Source organism: Suncus etruscus, chromosome 4, assembly GCF_024139225.1.
Source record: "Suncus etruscus isolate mSunEtr1 chromosome 4, mSunEtr1.pri.cur, whole genome shotgun sequence".
Lineage (NCBI taxonomy): Eukaryota > Metazoa > Chordata > Mammalia > Eulipotyphla > Soricidae > Suncus > Suncus etruscus.
Genome location: NC_064851.1, coordinates 138460278 through 138486466, shown reverse-complemented (window position 1 = coordinate 138486466; position 26189 = coordinate 138460278). Strand labels below are relative to the sequence as shown.

Sequence of the window (26189 nt, the reverse complement as noted above, 5' to 3'; positions counted from 1 at the left end):
TGTTCCCATTTTTTCAATTTCATGGAAGAGCCTGGCTAGGATGGATAGTAGCTCCTCTTGAAAGGATTGAAAGAATTCATTAGTAAATCCATCTGGGCCTGGGCTTTTATTTTTGGGCAGATGTTTGATTACAGTTTCAATTTCCTCAATAGTGATGGGGGTGTTAAGATATGCTACATCCTCCTTACTTAACTGTGGAAGGTTATAAGTGTCCAAGAATTTATCCATTTCTTCTAGGTTCTCATGTTTAGTAGCATAAAGTTTCTCAAAGTAGTTTCTGATTACCCTTTGTATCTCTGCAATATCTGTCATGATCTCCCCCTTTTCATTTCTAATACAGATTATCAGGTTTCTCTCTCTCTCTTTCTTTGTGAGTTTTGCCAATGGTCTATCAATCTTGTTTATTTTTTAAAGAACCAACTTCTGCTTTCGTTGATCTTTGCTTTTTGGGTTTCCACTTCATTGATTTCTGCTCTCAGCTTTGTTATTTCCTTCTGTCTCCCTATTTTGGGGTCCTTTTGTTGAGCACGTTCTAATTCTATGAGCTGTGTGATTAAGTTATTCAGGAAGGCCCCTTATTCCTTCCTGATGTGTGCTTGCAAAGCTATACATTTTCCTCTCAGGACCGCTTTTGTTGTGTCCCATAGATTCTGGCAATTTGTGTCTTCATTATCATTTGTTTCCAGGAAAGTTTTAATTTCCTTTTTGATTTCATCTCAGACCAACTGGTTGTTCAGTAGCAGAGTGTTTAATTTCCAATTGTTAAAGTTTTTCTTCTGTGTTCCTTTGTAGTTCACATCTAATTTCAGAATCTTGTGGTCATCAAAGATAGCCTGCAAGATTTCTATCCTCTTGATTTTATGAAGGTATGGTTTTTGTGTCAGCATGTAGTCTATCCTGGAGAATGACCCATGTATATTGGAGAAGAATGTGTATACAGGTTTTTTGGGGTGGAGTGTCCTATATATATCTACTAGTCCTCTTTCTTCCATAACTCTTTTCAGGGCTAGTATGTATTTGTTGGGTTTCAGTCTGGTTGACCTATTAGTATTGACAGGGCCGTGTTGAGGTCTCCCACAATTATTGTATTATTATTGATGTCTTCTTTCAGATTTGTCAGTAATTGTATTAGATAATTTGCTGGTCTCTCATTGGGTGCTTATATGTTTAATAGTCTGATTTCTTCCTGTTGCACATATCCCTTGCTTAGTACATAGTGTCCATCTTTGTCCCTTACCACTTTTCTGAGTATAAAGTATAAAGTGTCATCAGATATTAATATGGCCACCCCGGCTTTTTAAAGGGTGTTGTTTAATTGGATGATTTTCTTCCAGCCTTTGATTTTGAGTCTATGTTTTTTCTGACTATTCAGGTGTGTTTCTTGTAGGCAGCAGAAGGTTGGATTCATCTTTTTGACCCATTTTGCCACTCTGTGTCTTTTAGTTGGTGAATTTAGTCCATTGACATTGAGGGAGATGATTGTCATAGAATTTAATGTCATCTTTGTAGATAAGTTTGCTGTGTTTGTTGGTCTCTCTTATCTTAAAGTAGAACCTTCAGTTTTTCCTTTAAGGCTTGTTTTTGTTTATCCATGAAGCTCTATATCTTTCCTTCAAACCTGAACGTGAGTCAGGCTGGGTGCAGTATTCTTGGTGAGGCATCCATTTCATTCAGTCTTGTCACAATATCCCACCACTGTCTTCTGGCCTTGAGAGTTTCTTGTGTCATGTCTGCTGTAAGTCTTAGGGATGCTCCTTTGAATATAATTTCCCTTTTTGATCTTGCTGCTTTCGGTATTTTATCTCTATCTGTGGGATTTGTCATCGTAATGAGGATATGTCTTGGGGTGTTTTTCTTTGGGTCTCTTTTAACTGGTACTCTTTGGGCATGTAGGATTTGATTGCATGTAGTCTTTAACTCTGGGAGTACCTCTTTGATGATGTCTTTGATAGTTGATTCTTCCTAGAGATCTCTTACCTGGGCCTCTGGGACTCCAATGATTCTTATGTTGTTTCTGTTGAGTTTATCAAAGACTTCTATTTTCATCTGTTCACATTCCTTAAATACTTTTTCCATTGCCTGATCGTTTGTCTTAAGGTTCTTTTCTAATTTCTTCTGTTGTGTTGAGTTTTTTTGCATCTCATCTTCCAGCATACCGATTCTGTCCTCAGCTGCTGTTACCCTGCTGGTGAGGTCATCCACTGAGGTTTTCAGTTGAGCTACCGTGTTTTTCAGATCTGTTATTTCAGTTTGGAGTTTTCTGATTTCTGTCTTTGTGTTCTGTTCAGATCAATCTATGCTTTCTTTGAGTTCTACAAACATCTTCCATATTTCTATTCTAAACTCCTTATCCGAGAGGTTAACCACATGGTTGGAATTTTTTAGGTCATCTGTGCTATCGTCTTCATTCTCTGTGCATGGTGTTTGCCTGCCAGGTTTCTCCATTGTCACGCTTGTAGTGTGATTTTTTTTTTCCTGCGTGTTGTGGTGAGGTTCATTGGTTAGAAAGAGTGTGCAGCCACGAAGCAAAGCAGAGCGGCGGTGCTCTTCTGGAGCCTCTGGGAGAGCTATTTTTCTGGGCCCTTTTCGACCCACTCCCAAGAGGTTCAGGAGACAAGACACTGGAAAAACACACACAGGCAACACTCATAGTTTCTCACAGTCGGGAACCACTGAGCGGGCGTAGATATTCCCAGCCTGACGTCACAAACAGGGGACTTGCCTTTCTGCAGAGTACTGCAGTTCCTTGGCATTCCCGCCCTTGGATAAGCCTCTGGAGAGCTATTTTTCTGGGCCCTTTTAGGCCCACTCCCAAGAGGTTCAGGATACAGGACAGGGGACTTGCCTTTCTGCAGAGTACTGTGGATAGCCGTTTTTCATGGTCAGACACAGTTCCTTGGCGTTCCGGCCCTTGGATGAGCCTCTGGGAGAGCTATTTTTCTGGGTCCTTTCGGCCCACCCCCAAGAGGTTCAGGAGATAGGACAGTGGAAAAACACGGACCTACTCAAAATTCTTTATTAATTTTCCAGAGAGGAGATTTTACTGCTATTGAATAAGGAGGACTCTAAAGTGTAACAGTAAAATAACATCTTGAAATATTTTTTAACAAGAATTTTGGGCAATTAAAAAACTGCAAAGCAGAAGCAACACTGCAAGTAAGTATATGGAAGCTGAAAAGGGTATTCAATAAATGGTAAATAATCTTAGGTAAGATTAATCCTTCAAAACTGTAAACTGGATGAAGAAAGAAAAGTTGATCTGTCACTCGTATGAGAGATGGAAAAGAGGGGAGTGGAGAGAAAGAAAGAGTGAAGAAGCAGGTTCCAGTAGTCAAAAGGTAATGGTCTGACAACACAGTGTATCTAAGGAAAGTGAGAAAGGCTCAAAAAGACACAAAAAAACATTTAAGCCTAAGATCTATGTCCATGAAAGGAAGGAGAAATATATAAAATAATGAAAATAATAGCAGTTCTGAACTTTATGTGAGTGGAAACAGAAATTAAAAATTACAAGAACTTTGGCATTTGTATGAAGTTACATACAAGTTGGTGAATAGTAAGCTAGATGTATACACTCTGGATATGAATCTGGAAAACATACAGTTTTCTTTCCTGTAGAAACTGAAGCTCAGCAAAGAGACTTGGGACATACCTCACCTTAAAGACAGTTGATGTCAGTCATGATAAGATATTTTACAGGTTCAGAGTGATAATACAGAGGTTTGTATGCTTGCCTTGCATGTGGTCAACATGAGTTTGATCCCTACAACCTCATATGGTTCCCAGAGCCAGTCAGCAGTGATCCTGACTGTCAGTTAGGAGTCTGTCCTGTGTATTGCTGGGTATGGATCCCCACAAACAAAAATGATATTTTACAACTTTATTATGCTACTTGAAAATAAAATGTCTTCAAATAAATGATTTACCTCATTTTGGCCATGTCCAGCAATATCTTATTTGTTGCAAGAATGGCTGGTGGAACATTCATTTTACTGGCATGTTTCTGCCTGGCTTCTACCAACCTGATATATAATGTTGTCTGAACGAAAAGAAAAAAGTAAAGATTAACGATTCAGCATTTTAAAATGTACTAAGGAAAATCTAGTCCTTTATTTTTTTGAGCTTCGATTTAACATTTTCTCTCAGAAAGAAAACCTGACCTCTAACTCAGACTGTCTCACTTAAAGAAGACTTTTTAACATACTGGCAGCAGGATACAGAAGATAAGGCATTTGTTTACCATGACCCTATTCAAATTCCAGGCACTCAACAGTCCTCTGAACACTACCAGAGGTCACTCCTGAGCAATGCTGGGTGTGACCAATATCATCCCACTCCATCCCCTACCAAATATTGGCCAAAGAAATTGTATCAAATCATAGCTATCCTACCTTAAATGAGGGCCATTTTGTAAAACCCTTACTTGAATCTCCTGTTCTTGAGCTGAAATCACAGGTTCTGAGAATTTTTCTGGTGACTGCAGCATGATACTAAAATATTTAACAGAAAATAGGTAATGAAAGCATTTCTTTATTTTACTTCACTTTTCATGTCACTTCCAAAATAGTATCTTTACAAATTGACCATTAACACTTATTCTTTTCCGTGTCAGTAAGGCAATTTATTACTTATATAATGGCATACTTTTAAACAATTTGGATGAGATACATTTAGTATGAAGAAAATGCTTAGTATTTTTTCTTCTTTCATTTTTCTGTCAGTTGGCAGTGTTTGGAGTTACGACAGAAAAAAAGAGGAACCATTTGGTGGTTCTATCGAACTCAACACTCCAGCCACCCCTGCTGCTCAGGATAGCAGATTTTAACTTGTAATTGAAGTTCATCGCAAAAGGGGTACTAATTAAGAATAGCATAGGCACATCCTCTTCATTCACCACAATAACTTGGAGAAAAATATTTTTGTTCTGCGGGGGTGATGTCTGGTAGTGCTGATGGGGGCAAGGAGGCACCAGGGCCAACACCTGGTGCTCAAGAGGGCCATGAGGTGGTAGGAATCAAACCTGGAGTCTCAAACATAAGAAGCATGAACACTGCCATATAAGCCACATCCCCAACCCAGATAATAATACTTTTAAACCAAGAGGGATACAATCTATTTTGTGTGTGTGTGTGTGTGTGTGTGTGATATTCTAATTTTGAGTTCAAGAAGAACTTTTGGTGCATAAGATGAATTATTCACAATATTTTTTCAAAACCTGGGAGTCAGCAATTACACAGCAGATAGGGTGCTTGCCTTTCTGAGTTTGATTCCTACCACCAGATACAGTCTTCCAAGACCCACCAGGAGTGATTTCTGAGCACAGATGCAGGAGTAAGCCCTGAACACCACTAAGTGTGGCCCAAAATAAAAACTATGTCTAGAACTCTATACTAGTATGTTATCTGCAAAATGTTAGTTTAAAATATTTTACAAGTAAGTTTTAATATCATCCATACTAACAAAATTCTGGATAACATACAACTGAAGCAGAAAATTATGTGGAAAACATTTTAAATGTTTTACTATAAATGTTTATATATATAAATATATATAAATGTTTAACTATAAATGTTAATATAAGTATAGAGAAGTTAAAAATAAATATAACAAAATCATCAGAGGTAAATGGAGATACTATGACCATTAAACAAGAACAAGTTGTTTTGCATTATTAAGAGCCTCCATAAATCTATACACTTCTCATTCATTAAGTCACATACAATGAAAAGAGCAATGTGTGCATTTATTCCTTACCATCTCTAATCTATATTTGATATTACCACAAAAATGTATTCTAATGAATAAAGTAAAAATATATATGTCATACATAATTAATGTTTAGATATTAAAAGTTTACATTTGCAATACAATTTAAAATCCAGCTCAGCTAGTGTATGTTTCTTATAATATATATATTTTTGTATGTTCTTAAATGAGTAAACTTGTCAACCTTTAGTCACTTCAATAGCAACATGGAAGTAAAAATTAACTTAATTAAAAATAAATAGGTTATTTATAAGTACTTAATATTTAGCATAAAGGCAAATGGATAATAATATCCAAAGACTGTTACCAAATTAACATTATTCCTATTATTTTATAGCACTGCTTTAATAATTCTAACACTTAAAGCTCGTGCTTTTGTTTCTCATTTTATTTTTCTTCACCAGGAATCCCTGATAATAGGGCTGAAAAGATTACTTGGTACAAGTAGAAGAACTGGAGTTATAATTCACAGCCTCACTTATGCCAGGGGCAGTTTTTAAAGACACTGTCAGAGAGCTAAAAGACAGTGCACCTGGGTCAATGCTCCTTCCTGCCTTGCAAGTAGTTAACCCGGGATCAATCACAGCAACACATGTGAGCACCAGTAGGAGTTACTCCAAAGCAGTCAGGAAAAGCCGGAGTACTGCTGAGTGTAGCCACAACCCAAAAAAAGTAAACGAATAAATTAATAAAGTCAGTAAACCATCTTCTTGAACCTCCCAAATAATGCTCAGAAAGTCTGGGGCCACTCCTCTCAGCCCTACTCATCCCATCAGGCCAGATAATATTAGGGCCCAAGAATCCAGAAATGATTGGGCACAATGGTACTAGTGGTCACTCGGGTCACCTTCTCGGAATTTGGGTACTTCCAGGGCAACACAAGGAGCCCATGTATGGCCAGATATAGAACTGGGGTCCTTGAGCATGCTTCAACCCCTGTGCTATCTTCCCAATTTTCCCCTAACAACCGAACTGTTAGGATTGTGACAATGCATCAGAATCAAAGGGTTTGCTTTCACTTGGTTTTGTTTATTCCCTTGTTTAGTTTCTTTATATGAGTGAGATCATCTAGTATTTTTTAAGTTCATGCTTTAACTTTCCCTTCCTTCCATCAATAAAACAACTCAACAACTTACAATAATTTTTAGAAAAGAGAGGAGAAAAATGCAATAAATTAAGCGTAGAAAATTAAAAATATTAACTCTGTACCTTTTTTTAGGACTATTATTTCCAGAAGACATCTTATCAAATGTTTTGTAAGAATACATCTTCTCCAAGTTAGACTGTTTTTAAACATACAAAAAGAAAATAAGATACAAGAAAGTTTATATTTATTTTCTCTTCAAACATAACAAAGCTAACCACCTGAAAATACATTATTAGATGGTCTATTTCTAGCAATTTAAGGCCTTAGAAATATAACCCAATATAATATTTCTCCCAAATCTGTAGGGGACATATGATCATAAGAATACATTGAGATTATGGCTGGAACACAATGGGGAGTGCGTTTGCCTTGCACACGGATGACCTGAGTTTAATCACTGGTATCCCATATGGCCCCCAAACCTGCAAGGAGTAATTTCTAAATGCAGAGCCAGGAGTAACGGAGTAATCCCTTAGTGCTGCTGAGTGTGACCCCCCCCCCAAAAAAAAAGAATACACTGAAACAAGAAAGTTATCAAAATAATCCAATTATTTTCTGCATGCTTTAATCTAGTAGACAAAGTCCACCAGAAAATTTAATTCAGCACATTTTCCCTATATCCCATTGTTCAAATTAGCTTGGAGGTAAATATTCTAACCTGTAATAATTATAAGGATATTAATACAAAGTATGTGTGCTTATGCATACATTTGTTTACTGTGTATGGGTACACATATAAAACATGCACAAACATAAACTTTAATGAAAATATTTAAGAACCACGCTTATATTTTTTTTGACTAGAAACATCCTAACATACAAGGCAAATAAAAAAAAATTTTTTTTTTTGGTTTTGGGCCACACTGTGATGCTCAGGGGTTACTACTGGCTATGAGTTCAGAAATCGCTCCTGGCTTGGGGGACCATATGGGACTCCAGGGATAGAAACCAAGTCCGTCCTGGCCTGCCGTGTGCAAGGCAAATGCTCTACCTCTGTGCTATCGGCCCCAAGACAAATAATTTTTAAAAAATTCTTTCCATAATAACGATAAGTAAACTTTTTGTTTGTCTGTTTTTGGTCACATCTGGTGGTGCTCAGGGGTTACTCCTGGCTATGTGCTCAGAAATCGCTCCTGGCAGGCACTGAGGACCATATAGGATGCTGGGATTAAACCACCATCTGTCCTACATTGGCTGCCTGCAAGGCAAACACTCCCCCTCTGCTGTGCTATCTCTCCAGCCCCTAAACTGTATATATATAGATATAAATATTAAATCTATATATCTATAGAAATATAGATATAAACTATTTAAGCACCATGATTACAAGCATGATTATAGTTGGGTTTCAGTAATACACAGAACACCTCCACCAGTGCAACATTCCCACCACCAATGCCCCCCCCTTCTTTCCCAACCCTTGTCTGTATTTCGGACAGGCATTCTACTTCTCTCACTCATTAAGATTGTCATTATAGTTGTTAGTGTAGTTATTTCCCTAACTGCATCACTACTCTTTGTGATGAGCATATTGTGAGTCAGTCCTTCCGGATCTTATTTCTATTGTCTCTGAGGATTATTATAATAAAGTCCTCAATTTTTTTTAAAACTCATAGCTCAGTGAGACTATTCTGTATCTATCTCTCTTCCTCTGACTTATTACACTCAGCATAATAGATTCCATGTATATCCACGTATAAGAAAATTTCAAAATTTCATCTCTCCTGACGGCTGTATAAATATCCCAATGTGTATATGTACCACAGTTTCTTTAGCTATTCATCTGCTGAAGGACTTCTTGGTTGTTTTCAGAGTCTGGCTATTGTAAATAGTGCTGCAATGAATACAGGTGTAAGGAAGAAATTTTTAAATTGTATTTTTGTGTTCCTAGGGTATATCCCTAGGAGTGGTATAGCTGGATTGTATAGGAGCTCAATTTCCAGGTTTTTGAGGAATGTCCATATTGTTTTCCATAAAGGCTGGACTAGATAGCATTCCCACCAGCATAAACTGCATATTTAATACCATTTCTATCATTGCTTTTTCTAAGCTTTATATGTTGTTATATATAGAATTTTCCCCCTTAAATGAAAAAAAAGTAAAAACTGTCTCTTTAATAAAAAACCTACCTTCCTCTCTGCACTTAATTCAATTAATTCTTGTCTAGAGAAATATTGTTGATTGCCTGAAGATATAGTTTTAGAACTGAAAAACAATAAAATTAAATTATCCCAAATGTTAGAATGCAATTATGTAATTCATGAATCAATTGAATTCACTCTTGCACAGAGATAGATTATATTATTAATTTTAGAACCCCTGGTTTTATTTTTAATTTTCCCCAGAAAAAGCTCTGAAAAGTTAAGTTCAAAAAATAAATGACAAGTGATCAATTCTACATGTAAAGACATTAATAACAGAAAGTTATTTTGTTTCCACTATTACTTTTCCACATAAGAAGAAAATATGGTATGGGAGTCAGCATTGATCTCACTGCTGTTTCTTGGATCAATAAGACAGACACTTTCTAAATAATAAACTCAACCACTGTATCAATTGAGAAAGTGTGCTAGCATTTATTTCTTTCCCATTGGTCCCCATATACCAAATGAACTAAAAGAGGTAGTCAGTGTTTTTACTTATTTTACATATTCAAAATTATGAATTTGCATAGTTAAAATCATTTAAACAAAAAAAACCAGAAGTTTTACATATACATATATGTGTGTGTGTGTGTGTGTGTGTGTGTGTGTGTGTGTGTATGTATAAAAAGAACCTTGGTAGATGCTCTGATGAACATAATTCTTCATTAGTTTGAAGGATAAGCTTCCGATCAGACTCTGTATTGGCATTAGCAAGCCAATTTCTACCCTAGTGAACACAAGAGAACAATTTTGAGACACAGCAATAAAAATGAAAACAAACAGGAAGACTTCTATATTATTTACCTTTTCTGTAAGTTTGTAAATCTTAGCAAATTTGTTGTACCCAGAAGTTTCTACCAAGAATCCTTCAATAACAAGCTGATAAGAAAAAGCCTTCCACCAACTCTCTGTGTGATTCTTGCCAATGCCGAAGAAACTGTGCCTGCGATATTTGTCTTCAAGACGCTGGGAATACTGAAAATTGAATAAAATCAATATCTAAAAATGCTTGTTTAATTAACCAGGTTTAGCAAATCAAAACCATTCATTGATGCTCTGGATTTAAAATTAAATTTCAGGTGTGTATTGGAGGGTTATATCTTTGGGTTTTAGTCAGATGTAACTGAGGGGCTACTCCTGGCTCAATTCTCATGAGTCAACCCTGCTAGCAGTGCTCAGTCAGGATCATGAAGTGCAAGGAATAGAACCTAGGGTGTAATGACAACAGGGCAAATCCTCTACCACCGACTAATATCACTGGACCAAAATTCCAGTTTGGTTTGCTTGTTTTGGGTTTTTGTAAAACCTGCCTCTGTTCAGGGGTTACTCCAATTAGTCCTGGCAGGCTTAGGACTATTATGGGATGCTGGGAATCAAACCCGGGTCAGCCAAGTGCAAGGCAAACACCCTACTCACTGTGCTATTGCTCTAGCCCCCTCCAGTTCTAATTATGAAAATTTTAGTCATCATGCTGACTAAATACTAAGTGATAAATACACAATCAAAATAGTGTTCTCCTTATCTCTAAATAATGGCAAAAATTTCACATATAATTCACATGTATTGTCAATGATTAGGTTTGGAAATTTGAGTGTCTTATTTCTTTGGGGGGGGCACAAGAGGTGAGCTTATCATTCCTAGCTAGCACAGGACCCACATGGGATGCCAAGGATTGAAACCAGGTTGACCACATGCAAGCAAATGCCCTATCCACTGTACTATTGCTCCAGCCCATAATATTTTATCTTTGATAGTGAGATATTTTACTAACATACACACATATTGGTTTATCTGGTTGAACTGAGGGGAGGGTTTCCTGAATTAGGTGATAGTGGGGACTATTCCTGACTTAGGGCTAAGGACCATTCCCAGTACTACATGGTACTGGAGATCAAACACATGTAAAGCTATCTCCCTGATCTTTAAGAACAGTGACACCATCTACCACTTAAAGAGAAGCATGAGTGTTAAAAGTCTGTGATCCAATAGATAGAAACTAGGGAGAACAGGATAACTTAGCTTCCAATGTATAGCTGTTTTCACTGTCTCTTCTGCTCAAGATACACTAAATTTACATATTTCTTCTTAAGTTACCATTTGCACACTGAAATCCTAGGAAAAGCAGGTCCATGCAAAAGTTTAAGTGAAGTGATAGGGTGGGGTCAGTAGAAGACACACACCATGCTGCACTGCCAGGGACTGATTGAACAAGAGTCAAGTACATAACAATGTAAATGCCTTATCCAACACACTATCTCTCTAGTCCTAAAGTCAAGTATTAAATTTACTTTTTCCTAAATGCCGAGATAGTTCCTATTTAAAAAAATAAATAAAACTCATAGCCATAGAGGTATGGAAAAAGCTATCCTATTATCTGTATTCACTGTCCTTTATTTGCTTGTTGAAAATATGGAATGCTTTGTGAATTTGCATGTCACCTTTGTGCAGGGACCATGCTAATCTTCTCTGTATCGTTCCAATTTTTGTATATGTGCTGTCAAAATTATCACACTTGCTGTCCTTTAATAGAGATGGCTTTCCCATAGTTTTCATACACGTTGCCCTCTTGCTTCCCACACATTTAAATTCAAATTTTAGTGTCTGGTGTCAATTTTTAATTTATTTTTTATGGTGTCTTTTGTTTGTTTGCAGTACCTAAGGTTTGCTTTTGGCTCTTTTTGCTTAGAGAATATATGTGGTGCTAGAAATCAAACTGTGATCAGCCATGTATAAGGCAAGCGTTTTAATTCCTGTACTATGTCTGCAGCACCTAAATTCTACTTGTAAAAAATACAGAATTAGACAGAATTTTATAAAAAAAAAAAAAATTTGCAGATTTAGGGGCCAGAAAGATAGCACAGCGGCGTTTGCCTTGCAAGCAGCCGACCCAGGATCTAAGGTGGTTGGTTCGAATCCCAGCATCCCAAAAGGTCCCCCGTGCCTGCCAGGAGCTATTTCTGAGCAGATAGCCAGGAGTAAGCCCTGAGCGCCGCCCGGTGTGCCCCCCCCCCCGTCAGAAAAAGAATTGCAGATTTACAAATTATAAGTCGAACTATTCCACCTTCTACCTGCTATGAATCCTAACAAAACCTAAGAAATTACACTATTTCACAAATACCCTTTCAGTTAAGGTTCTGGGTTTTATTTCAGTTCCACTAATCAAATGTACTTTGTATATGTTTATTTATAAGCAAGAGGAGAATACCTCTGCTATTTTTGCAGTTATAAATAAGGAAGATGTGTTTGTTTTCTATGAGACTTGTTAGCAAAGACCCCAGCATACAACCAATACCTTGCTGGGTACTGAGAGACAATCAGCTTGTTAACTAAGGGGTTGGTGGTTAAAAAGCAGGCAGGAAAGGAAAGTTCCTAGTCAGAGCAGTTTGGCTCTACTAAAGCTCCCTAGTCAGAGCAGTTTGGCCTCGAGAGCTATAGTGGCAGCTTTCAGACTGACAAATAACTTCTGGATCACGGGCCAAAGCACCCTAAGGGACCTGGCACACCCTTAGTGTGCTGTGTTGTCCTAGCAACGATCAGATCAAACTATTTAATACATAATAGTTAAATTACCTAAAGTAACTTCAGGCTTTCTAATATAAACATTATAATTTAGGTTTATATTCATGCTTCAAAAATATTCATTCCTTAAATCTATCACAAGCTATTGTATATCAAGAGGTTACTAGGTTGTATATCAAGTGATTATTAAACTGCTGCATATTAAATGCAGTAAATAAAAAACTTAGTAACAGCTACAACCGATATATAAAGTCAATATTTTTACATTTCATGTATATAATAATAAAGGTTTAACAATCAGCATATATAAAAACCCAGGGTTCTGGAAACCAAAATGTAGGATGGACTCTAGCAACCATAAGCCTCTCTATTTGAGAGCTGGATTGCTGCACATGCTCTGCAGGAAAGTAGCCCCACAGTGTGACACCCCCAGAAAGGCCCTGGATATATCCAACCCCCAAACTACAACAATAATATTGATTTTATTATGTATTGAGAATGCTGTGGCTATTTTATTTGTTTGGAATGCTAAAGTAAAGCAGCCTATGTAAATTAAAATCTCCTAGAAACATTTGGTCTACAGTGAAATTAAATCAGAGTCATGGGCAGCAATACCTTAATATCGGGCTTAAATTAGAGAAGTAGACACACATAGTATAGAAATATTTTTCTCTCTTAGCAATAACACTCTATAACTAAACTGACTTTGAGGTGATTTGGTTAGAAGAACTAAAATTAAAGAGCAGAATTTCATCTACATAATCATTCCTACATTCACTATTAACAAATGATCAGAGGTTCAAAGATGTTAAATAGCAGTCTGAGATACTAAAGCTAGACCTCAAACATAAGTCTCCAATCAATTTAAATCTTATTACTTACTGTGCCACACAAAAACATACATATGGTGACACCAATAAACAGTATAAATACACAAATACAAGTGTATGCACATATATACACAGATGTGCTGACCATAGTGCTGCTAAAATATACAAAAGCAACTCAATCCTCTGAAACGTTCTGACTTTGGAAAGTTACTAATAAGTGTTTCTATTTCCTTGCCAGCTATACAAGCATAGAAGAGTTTCTATCTTAGAGTTGTTATGAATATTTGAATAATCAGGTCAGGGCCTACTAACAACTTTAACTTTTTTTTTTTTTTTTTTTTGGTTTTTGGGCCACACCCGGTGGTGCTCAGGGGTTACTCCTGGCTGTCTGCTCAGAAATAGCTCCTGGCAGGCACGGGGGACCATATGGGACACCAGGATTCGAACCAACCACCTTTGGTCCTGGATCGGCTGCTTGCAAGGCAAACGCCGCTGTGCTATCTCTCCAGGCCCAACTTTAACTTTCTTATTTTTTAACAGCTGTGTTTTAATTAAAAAAAAATAAAAAAGCTAAAGTTTTGTTTTGTTTTGTTTTGTTTGGGGGCCACACCCAGCATCGCTCAGGCATTATTCCTGACTCTAGGCTCACTCCTCGCAGGCTTGGGGGACCATATGTGATGCCAGAGACCATACCTGGGTCAGTCGTGTGCCAGGCAGATGCCTTTCCTGTTGTGCTTTCGCTCCAGGCTCTAAACTATATTTCTTAATTTAAAGCAAGCTCCGTGAATTATTATCTACTTAACTCTAGAACATTTGTAGTGACATTGTACTTTATTTGCTTGGAAGTTAATTTTGTCATATGAAATTCTATTACTGGCAAACTATTAATACCAAAGGTATTAAATGCCTGCTTAGAACTTAATAGTAATTTGGACACTAAAATATTACTTTTCTGGTCTTTCCTTTAAGAAGCCAAAGAAAATCTAAATGGAACAAATTTACTAGTATGAAGCAATGAGATGTCTTTGCTAAATATAGAGTAAGTTTTCCTCCTTCTCATAATCAAAAATCATTGTGATTATTGGGTACTGTGTGAAAAAATTTACAATACCTTGTTTCCATGGCAATCACAACATATAAAATGAAATATCCCAACTCTTTATACTAAACATGTTGTGTTTAGATTTCACCTAGAAGTTCAGTCAACCAGTTAACAATAAAAAATGCACAAATAGAATACAGCACTGTCAACAACAAATGTCTAATGATTTCTCATTCTGAATAAAGCATCTTTAGTAATTGCTTAAGGGTTCTAGTTAACTAGTTAATTTCCTAAGTTAATCTCCCAATGGAGTAAAACTCCCCTATCCTACTAATAAAGCTTATAGGCTGATAAAGCTGTTATGTAAGAGGATTTGGGCATTCGTTTTAAGAAAGGAGAACATAATTTTGTATACCTATCTCCTACCAATCACAAGACTTCATTCTAGCATCTATAGAACATTGAATCTAAAATTATAAAAAATAAATTGCATATGAATAGCATAAGCAGATAAAGCTAAAACTCTTCTAGAGGAAAGCGAGCATGTAAAAAGTATGCCATAGCGGAGGTCATTAAACTTTTTAAGGACTCAGTATCATTGTGAAATAAGATGGTGCCTCTATAGAATGAAGTCTCAAAAAGAAAAATTATCCAAAAAAAAAAAGAAAGAAAGAAATGTTATCACCTCACTCTTTTATTTGAAAAACCAGGTTGGATGTATCCAGGGATTAGCTCAGTGGCCTCACATGCAGTCCTAGGTCTGCTTTCTGGAATTACTCCTGTTGGTGGTTGGGGCTACTATAAAGGATGTGGGGGATTGAATTTGGATGGGCCTTTGCACAGCCAAGAATCCTATCGGCTGTGTGTGCTATTGCTCTGGCCCCTTAATCCCTATATTCATTTTAAAATAAATTATTTAATTGAATCAGTATGAGACATACAGTTACAAAGCTGTTCTTGATTGAGTTTCATGCATACAATGTTCAACACCCATCCCTTTACCAGTGCACATGTGCATATTTCCCTGCCACCAAAGTCACCATTTCCATCCCATATTCCCCATTGCCCTATCCTCTTCTCCTCTACCTGCTTCTATGGCAGACAAAATTGTCATCTCTCTCAATCCCTCCATCCCTCTCTCTCCCTCTTTCCCTCCTTCCTTTTCTCTCTCTTCCTTTTAGACACTGTGGTTTGCAATATTATTACTGAAGTAGTAACGTGCGTATCACTTTACCTCCTTTCAGCATCCAGCTTTATCCAGAATGATCACTTTCAAATATGACTGTCATAGCAGTCCCTTCTCTGACTTAACTGCACTCCCCCCCACTAAAGTACAAAGTAAGATCATAGTTTCTATTTACATTTTAACTAATTAATCTTATTCTTGCAAAGTTTCTACAGACCAAAAAGCTCACAGTTAACACTTACATCCTTGCAAAATCATTACAGCAACAATTATTCTACATGCAAAATAGGTCAAAAAAGAGTTAAAACTACCTGGTAATATATTTCACTCTAATGATAGTATGTTTAGAAAATTAAATGGAGAATCATCTGCATTAGTTTGAATACTATAAAAGGTAACTGAAACCACCAGTAGTTCTCCTATAGCTGTCTAAAGTTTAAGCACCTTTTACCAAAAATGTTAAAATAAGGTTCAACAATTTGATGTGATCAGGAAAGAGGATTTACTGGCTCCTGGATATGCAAAGTAATGACTGTTTCTGCTTTCTAATGTATAAAATTAAGTTAATTGGCTACCTTGTTCACATAAGGTCTTTAAAAATTCTTGAGTAATGAGTCTTGGCAACTAAAATAAAGTTCCTTAAACAGCATTTCTATCTCATTTCAATCTAAACTTCCATTTTAAAAGTGAATTTTAAACTCTATTAATAATCAACTGAGTGGATTATATAATCATTCATACTAATTACAAATATCTAGTGTAAGCATGTGTGCTGAAATTATGTGTAAAAAATGATCTCTTGAAAAGAAACTTTAGGAGTTTCTATTATTCTTACAGATAAAAATTATATTCAAGATACTCGTTTTCCCTCAATTGTTAACGTGGACAATTTACTAAATTCCCAAAGAAATTACAATTATGTTTTAAACAATATCCCAGTAGATACTAAAATCACTGAATTGGGGGGAAAACCTGTCTTATTTTCACTGCACCTAATGTCTATAAATTTTCATTAAGTCATACTTTTTAAAAAGTTTTACACCTTTATCTAGCAAAGGTAGTATAAAATTTCACAAAGAAAAAACTTCTTAATTTGAGGTCTCCCAGAAGAGAATGTCACTATAAGCAGTCTGACGGGTTTTCAAATAATAAGTGAAATCTGATCCCTCCTGTGACCAGTTCAAGTTTGTCTAGAAGCCCACTTACACTTATTTGTTGACACTGGATACTGCTGGCTTATACCAAATTAGAAGAAGGATAATTTTTATAAATTATACATTCAATTGGGATACACATGTTTTAAAGATGAAATGAAAGTTTTCACAGATCTCAATTACATTTAAGATCAGTGAAATAAAAAAAATAATAGTCTTGCAAGTCAGAATCCTCATTAAAAAAAATCAGAGTAACACACAAAGCAGATAAATCCAAGTTCCTTAAGCAACATTTCTAGTATTAAATTCTACTCAAACTTGTGCTTTAAAGACAAATTTCAAATTCCATCTATATTCTCTAAAAACATTGTAGTAGCTAAAAAGTTAACAAGTTTTCCACACATTTCATAGAAATATGTCAGAAGTGATATGTTCCTTTCTAAACAAAATGTTCAAAAATATTTATATAAAATATGAGTACTTCACCCAAAAAAAAGCTTATTTAAAAAATTCTATCCAAAAGGAAAGAATCTTAGTCTCCACTTTTATGTATACTTGAAGTAAAGTATAACTGAAGTATATACCTATTAGCAAAGAATTCCATGCCCTAATTTTTTTTTTTTTTTTTGGTTATGGGGCCACAGCTAGTGATGCTCAGAGGTTACTCCTGGCTCCGGGATCAGAAATTGCTCCTGGCTCAGGGGATCATATGGGATATTGAGGGATTGAACCACGATTGTCCTAGGTCAACCATGTGCAAGGCAAATGCCCTACAGCTGCACCACCCACTGCTCTAGCATCACCGTGACCTGGTTTTAATTTATTCAATTCATCAATATATTTTTGGCTGTATTTTACATAATTAAGTCAGGAAAAATACTATTTATATTCAGGGGACAAAGATCTAATAAAACAAATAAGGCACTGTTTGCCTTATTGCTACGTTTGCACACAGCAGTTTAATCCTCAGCATCACCTATGTTCTCTCCAAGCACCAGCATGAGTAAATTCAGAGTGCAGGGCCAGGAGTAAACCCTGAGCATAGAGGAGGTTGGTACCTAAACCCAAAATACATGTTTCGCCCACAAGAAAACTATTGCTATAGAAAACTCTAACTGTAAAGATCATGACTTGTTCAGATTTGTACCCACAATTTTGAATGACATACTTGGTCACTCAAAAAAGTAGCTGAATTCACTAGTATTCATTTGTAAAGCCAAAAGTGTTTTCTTATAGTTTAAAATATTTCTAATAAGAAATATGAAAACAGGAAATAAAAATACCATAAGTATTATTTACTGAACTAATTCTCAAATAAGCACTGAAATTAATTTTTTACCAAAAAATATTGCAAATACTTGTTACTAAACATAAACACTTGCATCTAATCACAAAGATTAAAATTTGGCTGTTTGTAATCATGGTTCTTAAATAAAGATATGTACTAAAAATAGAAATAAAAAAATTTTTAAATATTTGTTCCAAGAACTTATTACTTTCCAGGCTACAAAAGATACAATTTGTTCTACTTGTCCCTCGACAAATGAAAGTTAACTTTTCTTAATTATCCTCAGAAGATCAGTCTAGGGATTCATCCAATAGCAAAGTAATAAATAATACAATGCTTCCAGATTGAGGACTGAACTGAACATCAGTTAGGAATATGGAAACAGCACTCCATGGGTAATACATTTAGGCTTTATGAAAGTATGAACACTGTGCTTAGTTGCTCTCTCTGTTCTAAGAGTCTCAGTAAAACAAAAGCTATCATCGTAATACAGCAAATCTCTGACTCATGGGGATACTTACAGATCCTCGAAGAAACAAAATTGGAACCCCAATTCCAAACTTTTCTCCTAAGATGGTCACTGCAGATAGTAATTGAAATGCTTGTGAACCAAAGTCCTGTAGAGTGTCCACTGGGTCATCAATTGCTAAGCAAGAATTCAATCTAAATAAAAGCAATATATAAGAAGGCTTTAGTCCAAGCACCAATATTGAAATAAAAGGTTTAGTGTAACTGAGTTCCATCCCAAGCATCACATGGCCCCTGAGAAACACCAAGTATAGACCTTAAGGCTCTTGAGCATAGGGGTCACCATGGTGACTTCTAGCACATCAAAGCCTGAAAGTAACATATCACCTGCCCAAACACCCAACTATCAGGCCAATACAGACTGAGTATAGGAGAATGTGGTCCCTAGCCCCAAATATCACTGCGGATGAACACACACACACACAAACACACACACACACACACACACACACACACACACACACACACACAAACTGATTGGTAGGAGATAGTGACCCCTAGCTCCAATTCACTGGGAATGAATACTCTTTCTCTCTTTCTCTCTCTCTCTCATACACACACACTCACTCATACACATACACACATACACACACACACACACACACACACACACACACACACTCTCTAATTGGTTGTGGGCTAGTGCTCTAAAACAGAAGTCAAAGGAAGCACAGCAGAGGAAGAGGAAAAACACAGAGGAAGAAGAAAATTTCAAGAAGAAGAGAAACAGGAGTGCAGTGAACAGCTAAAATAACTCACCTTGATCAATACTTACAAATATTAGGCTTTCATGCTAAATTTAAATGGAAGTACAAGTTTGTATAAAACATGTTTCTGCCCTTAGTATGATAATAATAACCAAAGACAATAAAAACAAGGGACAGAGGATTGTTCTATGGTAGGAAACTTGCCACGATGAGTGGGTTTGAGGGAGTGCAATTAAGACAGAGAAGGGACCAGCACTCTGGTCAAGAATTTAGTGCTGAAAGGAGATAATGTAATATGCATGATATGCTTTCAGTAACAGTACTGCAAAGCAGAGTGCTTAAAAGTAAAGGAAGATGAATAGGGGCCGGGCGGTGGCGCTCGAGGTAAGGTGCCTGCCTTACCTGCGCTAGCCTAGGAGACGGACCGCGGTTCGATCCCCCGGCGCCCCATATGGTCCCCCAAGCCAGGAGCGACTTCTGAGCGCATAGCCAGGAGTAACCCCTGAGCGTCACCGGGTGTGGCCCAAAAACCAAAAAAAAAAAAAAAAAAAAAAAAAAAAAAAAAAAAAAGTAAAGGAAGATGAATAAAGGAGGAGGAAGGCGGGAAGTGTGCACTGGTGAAGGGGTAAGCTTATTGGAACACTGAATGACTAAAACTCAATCATGAATATATTTGTAACTGTATATCTCATGATGATTCAATATGCAAAAAAAAATTTTTTTTTTTTTTTTTTTGGTTTTTGGGCCACACCCGGCGGTGCTCAGGGGTTACTCCTGGCTGTCTGCTCAGAAATAGCTCCTGGCAGGCACGGGGGACCATATGGGACACCGGGATTCGAACCAACCACCTTTGGTCCTGGATCGGCTGCTTGCAAGGCAAATGCCGCTGTGCTATCTCTCCGGGCCCGCAAAAAATTTTTTTAAGTTTTTATCTAAAAACTCTCCTATGCAAGAAATAATTTGGCAGGAAGAAGAGTAATATTTAAGTTTATTTTCCTTTTCTAACTTCTTCAATAAAATACTTAGCTCTTTAATTTTCTTTTTCTAGTACTGTTACTTAAAACTGCCAATTTCCACAAAGTATTGCCTAACATCACATTTTGCATTTTGTTTGAGCATAATTGCAATTATGACTAAGTTCTAAAGATGTTTTAATTTCTGGATTGATTTTTCTTCTTCGAGGACTTATTTAAAGTGTTATTCTTAACTTCCAAATAAATCAGGATTTTGTGTTTATTCTCTTCTAATGGTTAAAAAATGTGAAAATTTTACCAAAACAGTGAAAATAATTTAGAAACTAGTAACTAGCATAAGGGCCAGGAAGCTTTTCTTTGTTTTTTGTTTTTGGGCCATACCCAGCTGTCCTCAGAGCTTATTCCTATCATTAGGGACCATTCATGGCAAGACTTAATGTAGTTATAGTACCAACAATCAAATCCAGGTCATGGCAAGACTTAGTGTACTTATAGTACCAACAATCAAATCCAGGTCAACTATGTGTAATAGCACGTGCTTTACCCACTGTACTATCCTCCAGACTCATGAGTAAACTTCTTCAAAAAAAACACACAGGTGGCCAAAAGGTATATTAAAAAATGTCCTACAGCACTTAACATAAGAATACAAATCAAAATAAGTTATCACTTCACACCATGTGTGAGACTGGCACACATAACAAAAAAACAAAACAACCAATATTGGCATAAATGTGGAGAAAAAGGGACCCTCATTCACTGCTGGTGGGATAATTAACTGGTCTAGTCTTTTTGGAAAACAGTATAGGCATTCCTCAAAAACACTAGGAACCAATTCCTAGTGTTCATTACACAGCAATTCCAATTTTGTACATCTACTGAAGACCCCCCCCCGATAAAATCTATGCAGAAAACATATCAGTCCTCCTACATTCATTGAAATAGTTCGTAATAACCAAAATATAAAAACCACCCAAGATGTCCAAGATAAAGAAACAACAGTACAGCTACACAATGGAATACTACTCCATGAGAAGATCAGAGAAAATCATGCAGGTGCAATATGCTGTATGAGTTTAGAGAGTATCAGGCTGAGTAAAGTTAGTCAGAATGAGAGGAAGACAAAAAAAAAGACCTCTCTCATATATGGGATATAAAGAAACAAAGAGTATAACAAATACCCAAAGGAAAGAGAAACGAAAAGCTAGTCTTCATTATGAAGCTAATTACGAAGCAAGGAAGCAAGGAAAAAAATAGGAGGGATGATGGTGGAGAGAAATAAATATTTGAGGACAGTGTGATGCTGTATTGTGTTACGCACAAAATCCTATTATTACCAATATTGTAAAGCACAGTGCTGAAAATAAAATTTGAAAAAAATAGAATTAAAAAGCCCATGACTTTTTTTTTGAGGAGGAGGCCAAAAGGCAGTGTTGGAGAATACTCTCAATGATACCAAGAAGAGCTTATAAGGGCCACACTCCAGTGCTCCAGGGTCCACAAGGTGCCAGCATTGAACTCAGGTCCTGAATGCACAAGGCATGTACCCTGATCACTGAGCTATCTCTCAAGCCCACAAAAACTTTTCTATAAAAAACCAAGTCTTTATTATAAAAGACATATGTCACATAATGTGTCAGTTACTCAACTGTAGAACAGTCATAAATAACATGTAAACAGAGGGGACTAAGGGATAACCTTTCAACAGAAGTATTTTGGATTTCTGGACAGAACCTCTATTAAAATTATCCTAGTTACAAAACTCATTTACTTTGTGAGTCCCAGAAATGAAAATGTTTATAATACATTGCTTAAAGAAATCCTCTTCAACTAAAAATGTGTTGGGAAAACTGGATAGTCATATATAAAAAAATAAATAAATAAAGTGATAACCGTAACTAATGCCATTAACAAAAATAAACTCAAAGTGAATTAAAGATCCTGAAATAGAACAGAATCCATAAAGTACATTTATGAAAATATCAGTAAAACTCTCCAAGAAATTTATTGCAGATTTTTCATGACATGAGCACAGTAGCAAAGACAACAAAAACAAAAATACAGGGGCCGGAGGAATATAGAGCAGGTTGGTTAGTGTCTTGCACACTGCTAACTGGATGGTTAGTGTCTTGCACACTGCTAACTGGAGTTGGATCCCTGGCACCCATATAATCCCCCAAGCCCACCAGAATTTTCCCTAAATGCAGACAGAATCAGAAGTAAGCCCTGAGCACCACCACTATAGCCCAAAACCAAAAAAGCAAACAAACAAAAAAAAACCTACAAATGGAACTACCTCAAATTACAAAGCTTCTATAGAGTGAAAGAATCTCAAGCTCAAAAAAAAAAAAACCTTACTGAATGAAAGAAAATTATCTGCACACAATATATCACATAAAGAGCTGATATCCAAGATTTATAAAGCACTCACAAACCCAACAACAAAAAAATCCAATGATTGCATTCCCAAATGAGACAAAGAGATGAACAGACATTTTTCCAAAGAAAACATACAGATGGCCAATAGGCACATGAAAATGTGCTCATCACTCAAAATTAGGGAAATACAAATCAAAATAACAATTAGATATTCTCTAATAACCATGAGTGGCACATATCAAAAGTCTGGAAACAGCCAGTATTGGCAAGATTCTAGTGGGAACAAAACCTTCATCCACTGTTGTTGGGAATTTCGTCTGGTTCAGCCTTTATGAAATGCATATAGAGACCTATCCAAAAAATAGAAACAGAATCCTCATGTGACCCAGAAATGCCACTTTTTTGCATCTATCTTTACAATATAAAAACATTAATTCTAATTTATATATGCAAATATATGCTCACCACAGTACTTTAAGTACAATAGCAATAAGACAAATAATCCAAAATGCACAAATATGGATGAATGAAACAAAAAGTTGAAATATATATGTATATACACATATGTGTGTAATGGAATACCACACAATTCTATGAAAGAAGAAAATCATGCAATCTGCAGCAACATGGATGAAACTAGAGGATAGCACACAGAGTGAAGATAGTCAGAAGGAAAGAAATAGATACAGAATGGTCTCTCTTATATATGGATTTAAAGATACACTGGAAGGTAATAGTAAAAGTCCAAAGGCAGCATGAGAACTGATTCACACAAATGAGTTGTTGGAAGGCATAGTAAGGGAAGTGCTTGAAGAGAGGAGCACTGACATTCTTGGGAAAGGGAAGTGAGTACACTGATGATGTATATGGTGTTGCAATTACATAACAAGAAATCCTTATTAACAGTACTGTAAACCATAGAACCTCAAAAAAAAAAAACTGAGAGATGTATTTTCTAATCGCTTGGTACAGAGCTTTATTTAATAAGTAAAAAAATCAAGCTTGTTCACTACATTGAGCATATTTTCTACAGTGTCCTAATTTTGCAAATGTTCTGTAGCTTCCTAATTGGTTGATTACCCTACACTGAACTAAAAATTCCATCAAACTCTCTCACATTCATGTGAGATTTATTGATTAAATAAATGTATTGATTTCTTCCAGGTGGCCTGTCAATTTGTTTTATACATCTGTAAGGAATCTTAATTTTGTGTTCAGAACAACCCTGTCCCCTTTGTGAAAGAACATGTATCGTATCTTAGAGAGTACCTCCACCTCTTACACTTCCTTTGTTAATATAGATATGACACCTACAAATACAGCTAACCCAGTTAGGTATAAAGCTTTTATTATTTGCATTTTTCAATTAATTAAATTAATTTTCTTAATTTCCCACACAATTTAGCTTCACCCTACTTATTTCATACTTTCATTTCATTCAGCTTAAAATACTTTCAGGTTTATCTGCAGATATTAGATTATTTAGTAGCAAGCAAACAGTTTAATTTCTAATTAAATTTAATTTATAATTATGTGGAGAGTTTTTCTTTTACTGGTTTCTTTTTTATTTCTTTATAATTAGAAAACATTCTACATGAAAATAACTTCTTAAATATCTTAAGGATAGTTATGGCCCTGAATGTTGTATTTCATGAAGTCTTTCCATCACTTAAAAAAGTATTCTACTTTTGTTATTTAAAAAGGTCTGTATGTTAAATCAGTCTATCGATAGTTTTCTCCATTTCTATCTTCTCATTAATCTCCTACTAATTTTATTAACTACTACCTAAAGACAATGAAATCAGTGACTATAATCTTGGATTTATGTATTTATTCTTTCAATTTGGACAACTCTTTGATTTAGTACATACAACAGTGAGAATGGTGTGTTTTAGGATATGACAGTTAATTTTATTTGCCAACTTTGTTTGGCTATGGTATCCATAAGTTTGAAAACACTAATGCAAATACTTCTATAAAGGTATTCGGTAGATGGGACTAATATTTACCATCACTTATGAATGTAAGTGATGTGGGCAAGTCTTAGTTAATAAGGTCAAAATCTTAAAAAGAAAAGCCTAAAATTAACTGTAGAACAAGAAATTTTGACCCAAGATTAAAACAGAAATCATGCACAAATTCTACCCAACATTCCTGCCTTTCTTGCTCTACAGATTTAAAATTTGCTAAGTCACAACTGTGTGTGTGTGTGTGTGTGTGTGTGTGTGTGTGTGTGTGTGAACTTCTCTAGATAACTATTCATATATTGGTAAATTAATCTTTCATCATCCTTTGGAGGACTGTGTGGTGCTGGGATAGAACTGGGGTCAGCAGCTTCCCTGTGTTCTCTCTCCAACCTCCTAAATCTCCATTTATGGTAACTCTACAGACATGGCCTTGAGGACCCAAGGAGAGCATCAGGGTGCAGTGGGCATCAGGGTGCAGTGGGATATCCCTGGTCCTACAGGGGTTGAGCAGCACTCTATCTCAGGGCCTTCATACTCAACCTCAAAGAACAGCTGAGCCACCTGAGCAGCCTGTAGGAGATCCAAAAATCACAAGTTTCTATAATTAGTATTTTCGTGGTATGTAGTCTATCTTTTAATTGTATCTGTAGTAATTTTCCCCTTGTGGGACAACAAAGAGTTACAGCATATTTTAAAATTAGTTTTAAAAACTTGTACCTTTACATTAAATGTTTTAGATCATTTATATTTAATGTAATATATTTAACTTAATATTGAATATTTAACACTGAAATTGAATTTGAAATATTGCAAGTTTTAGACTTAAGTTGACATTTTAATCATTTATCGATTTATTAAAACAAAATGGTACCCTTTTACTTTTGTCTTCATTTAAATAAACAAATGCATTTTTTTAAACTGCAAAGTGTATTAAACAAAAAAAATCATTTAAAATGTATTGAAAAAGAAGAGAAACAAAGGCTTTCAGAATATCTATTTGTAAAGAGCAATCTTTACCTGGACTTGCAATTATCACAGCATTTTTCAGTTCCCATAATACCCAAGGAGGCTTTTCGTAGTTGTTTATCTTCAAAATGAGATAAGATGATTCTAACCAAGAGAAAATTTTAAGTTAAATAAAAGAACAAAAGCATACATGTTAAATTCATTGCTGAATTTAAGATAAAATCACCTTCAACTGATTCATCTGAGATCTTATTATATGACTTCAGTTTACTAAGGTGCAAAGAATGTTACTTAAAACATTTAAGTACATACTTAAAATTAACAAAATATAGTTCTGAAACTCTTATGAACTTCTCTTAAAAGATGAGCAACTCAGGCCAGAGTGCTATTACAGGGGGTTGGTTGCTTGTCTTACATGTGGTCAACCTGGGTTCAATCCCCAGAAGCCCATATGGTCCCCAGAGCCCAACAGAAGAGAACCCTGAGCTCAGAGCCAGGAGTAAACCCTGAGCACAGCAAAGTGTGACCCCAAAACAAAACAAAATATGAAAAAGAAATCACTAGCTATAGAGCAGTAATACAGTGGAAAGGG

At 36.0% G+C, this 26189-nt stretch overlaps 1 protein-coding gene and 1 non-coding gene across 2 annotated transcripts in view; both read right to left on the bottom strand.

The window, feature by feature from the left end:
- The window catches only part of WRN (WRN RecQ like helicase), a 128488-nt gene that overhangs the window by 32181 nt on the left and 70118 nt on the right, over positions 1–26189 (bottom strand). Inside the window, 8 exon segments of the mRNA XM_049772701.1 lie at positions 3927–4039; positions 4424–4490; positions 6976–7049; positions 9043–9118; positions 9690–9784; positions 9862–10032; positions 18598–18739; positions 25649–25741. Coding sequence (XP_049628658.1) covers positions 3927–4039; positions 4424–4490; positions 6976–7049; positions 9043–9118; positions 9690–9784; positions 9862–10032; positions 18598–18739; positions 25649–25741 — 831 coding nt within the window.
- On the bottom strand, positions 11461–11567 carry LOC126007421 (U6 spliceosomal RNA). Its single transcript, XR_007494996.1, has one exon. It is a non-coding gene; the product is annotated as a U6 spliceosomal RNA (small nuclear RNA).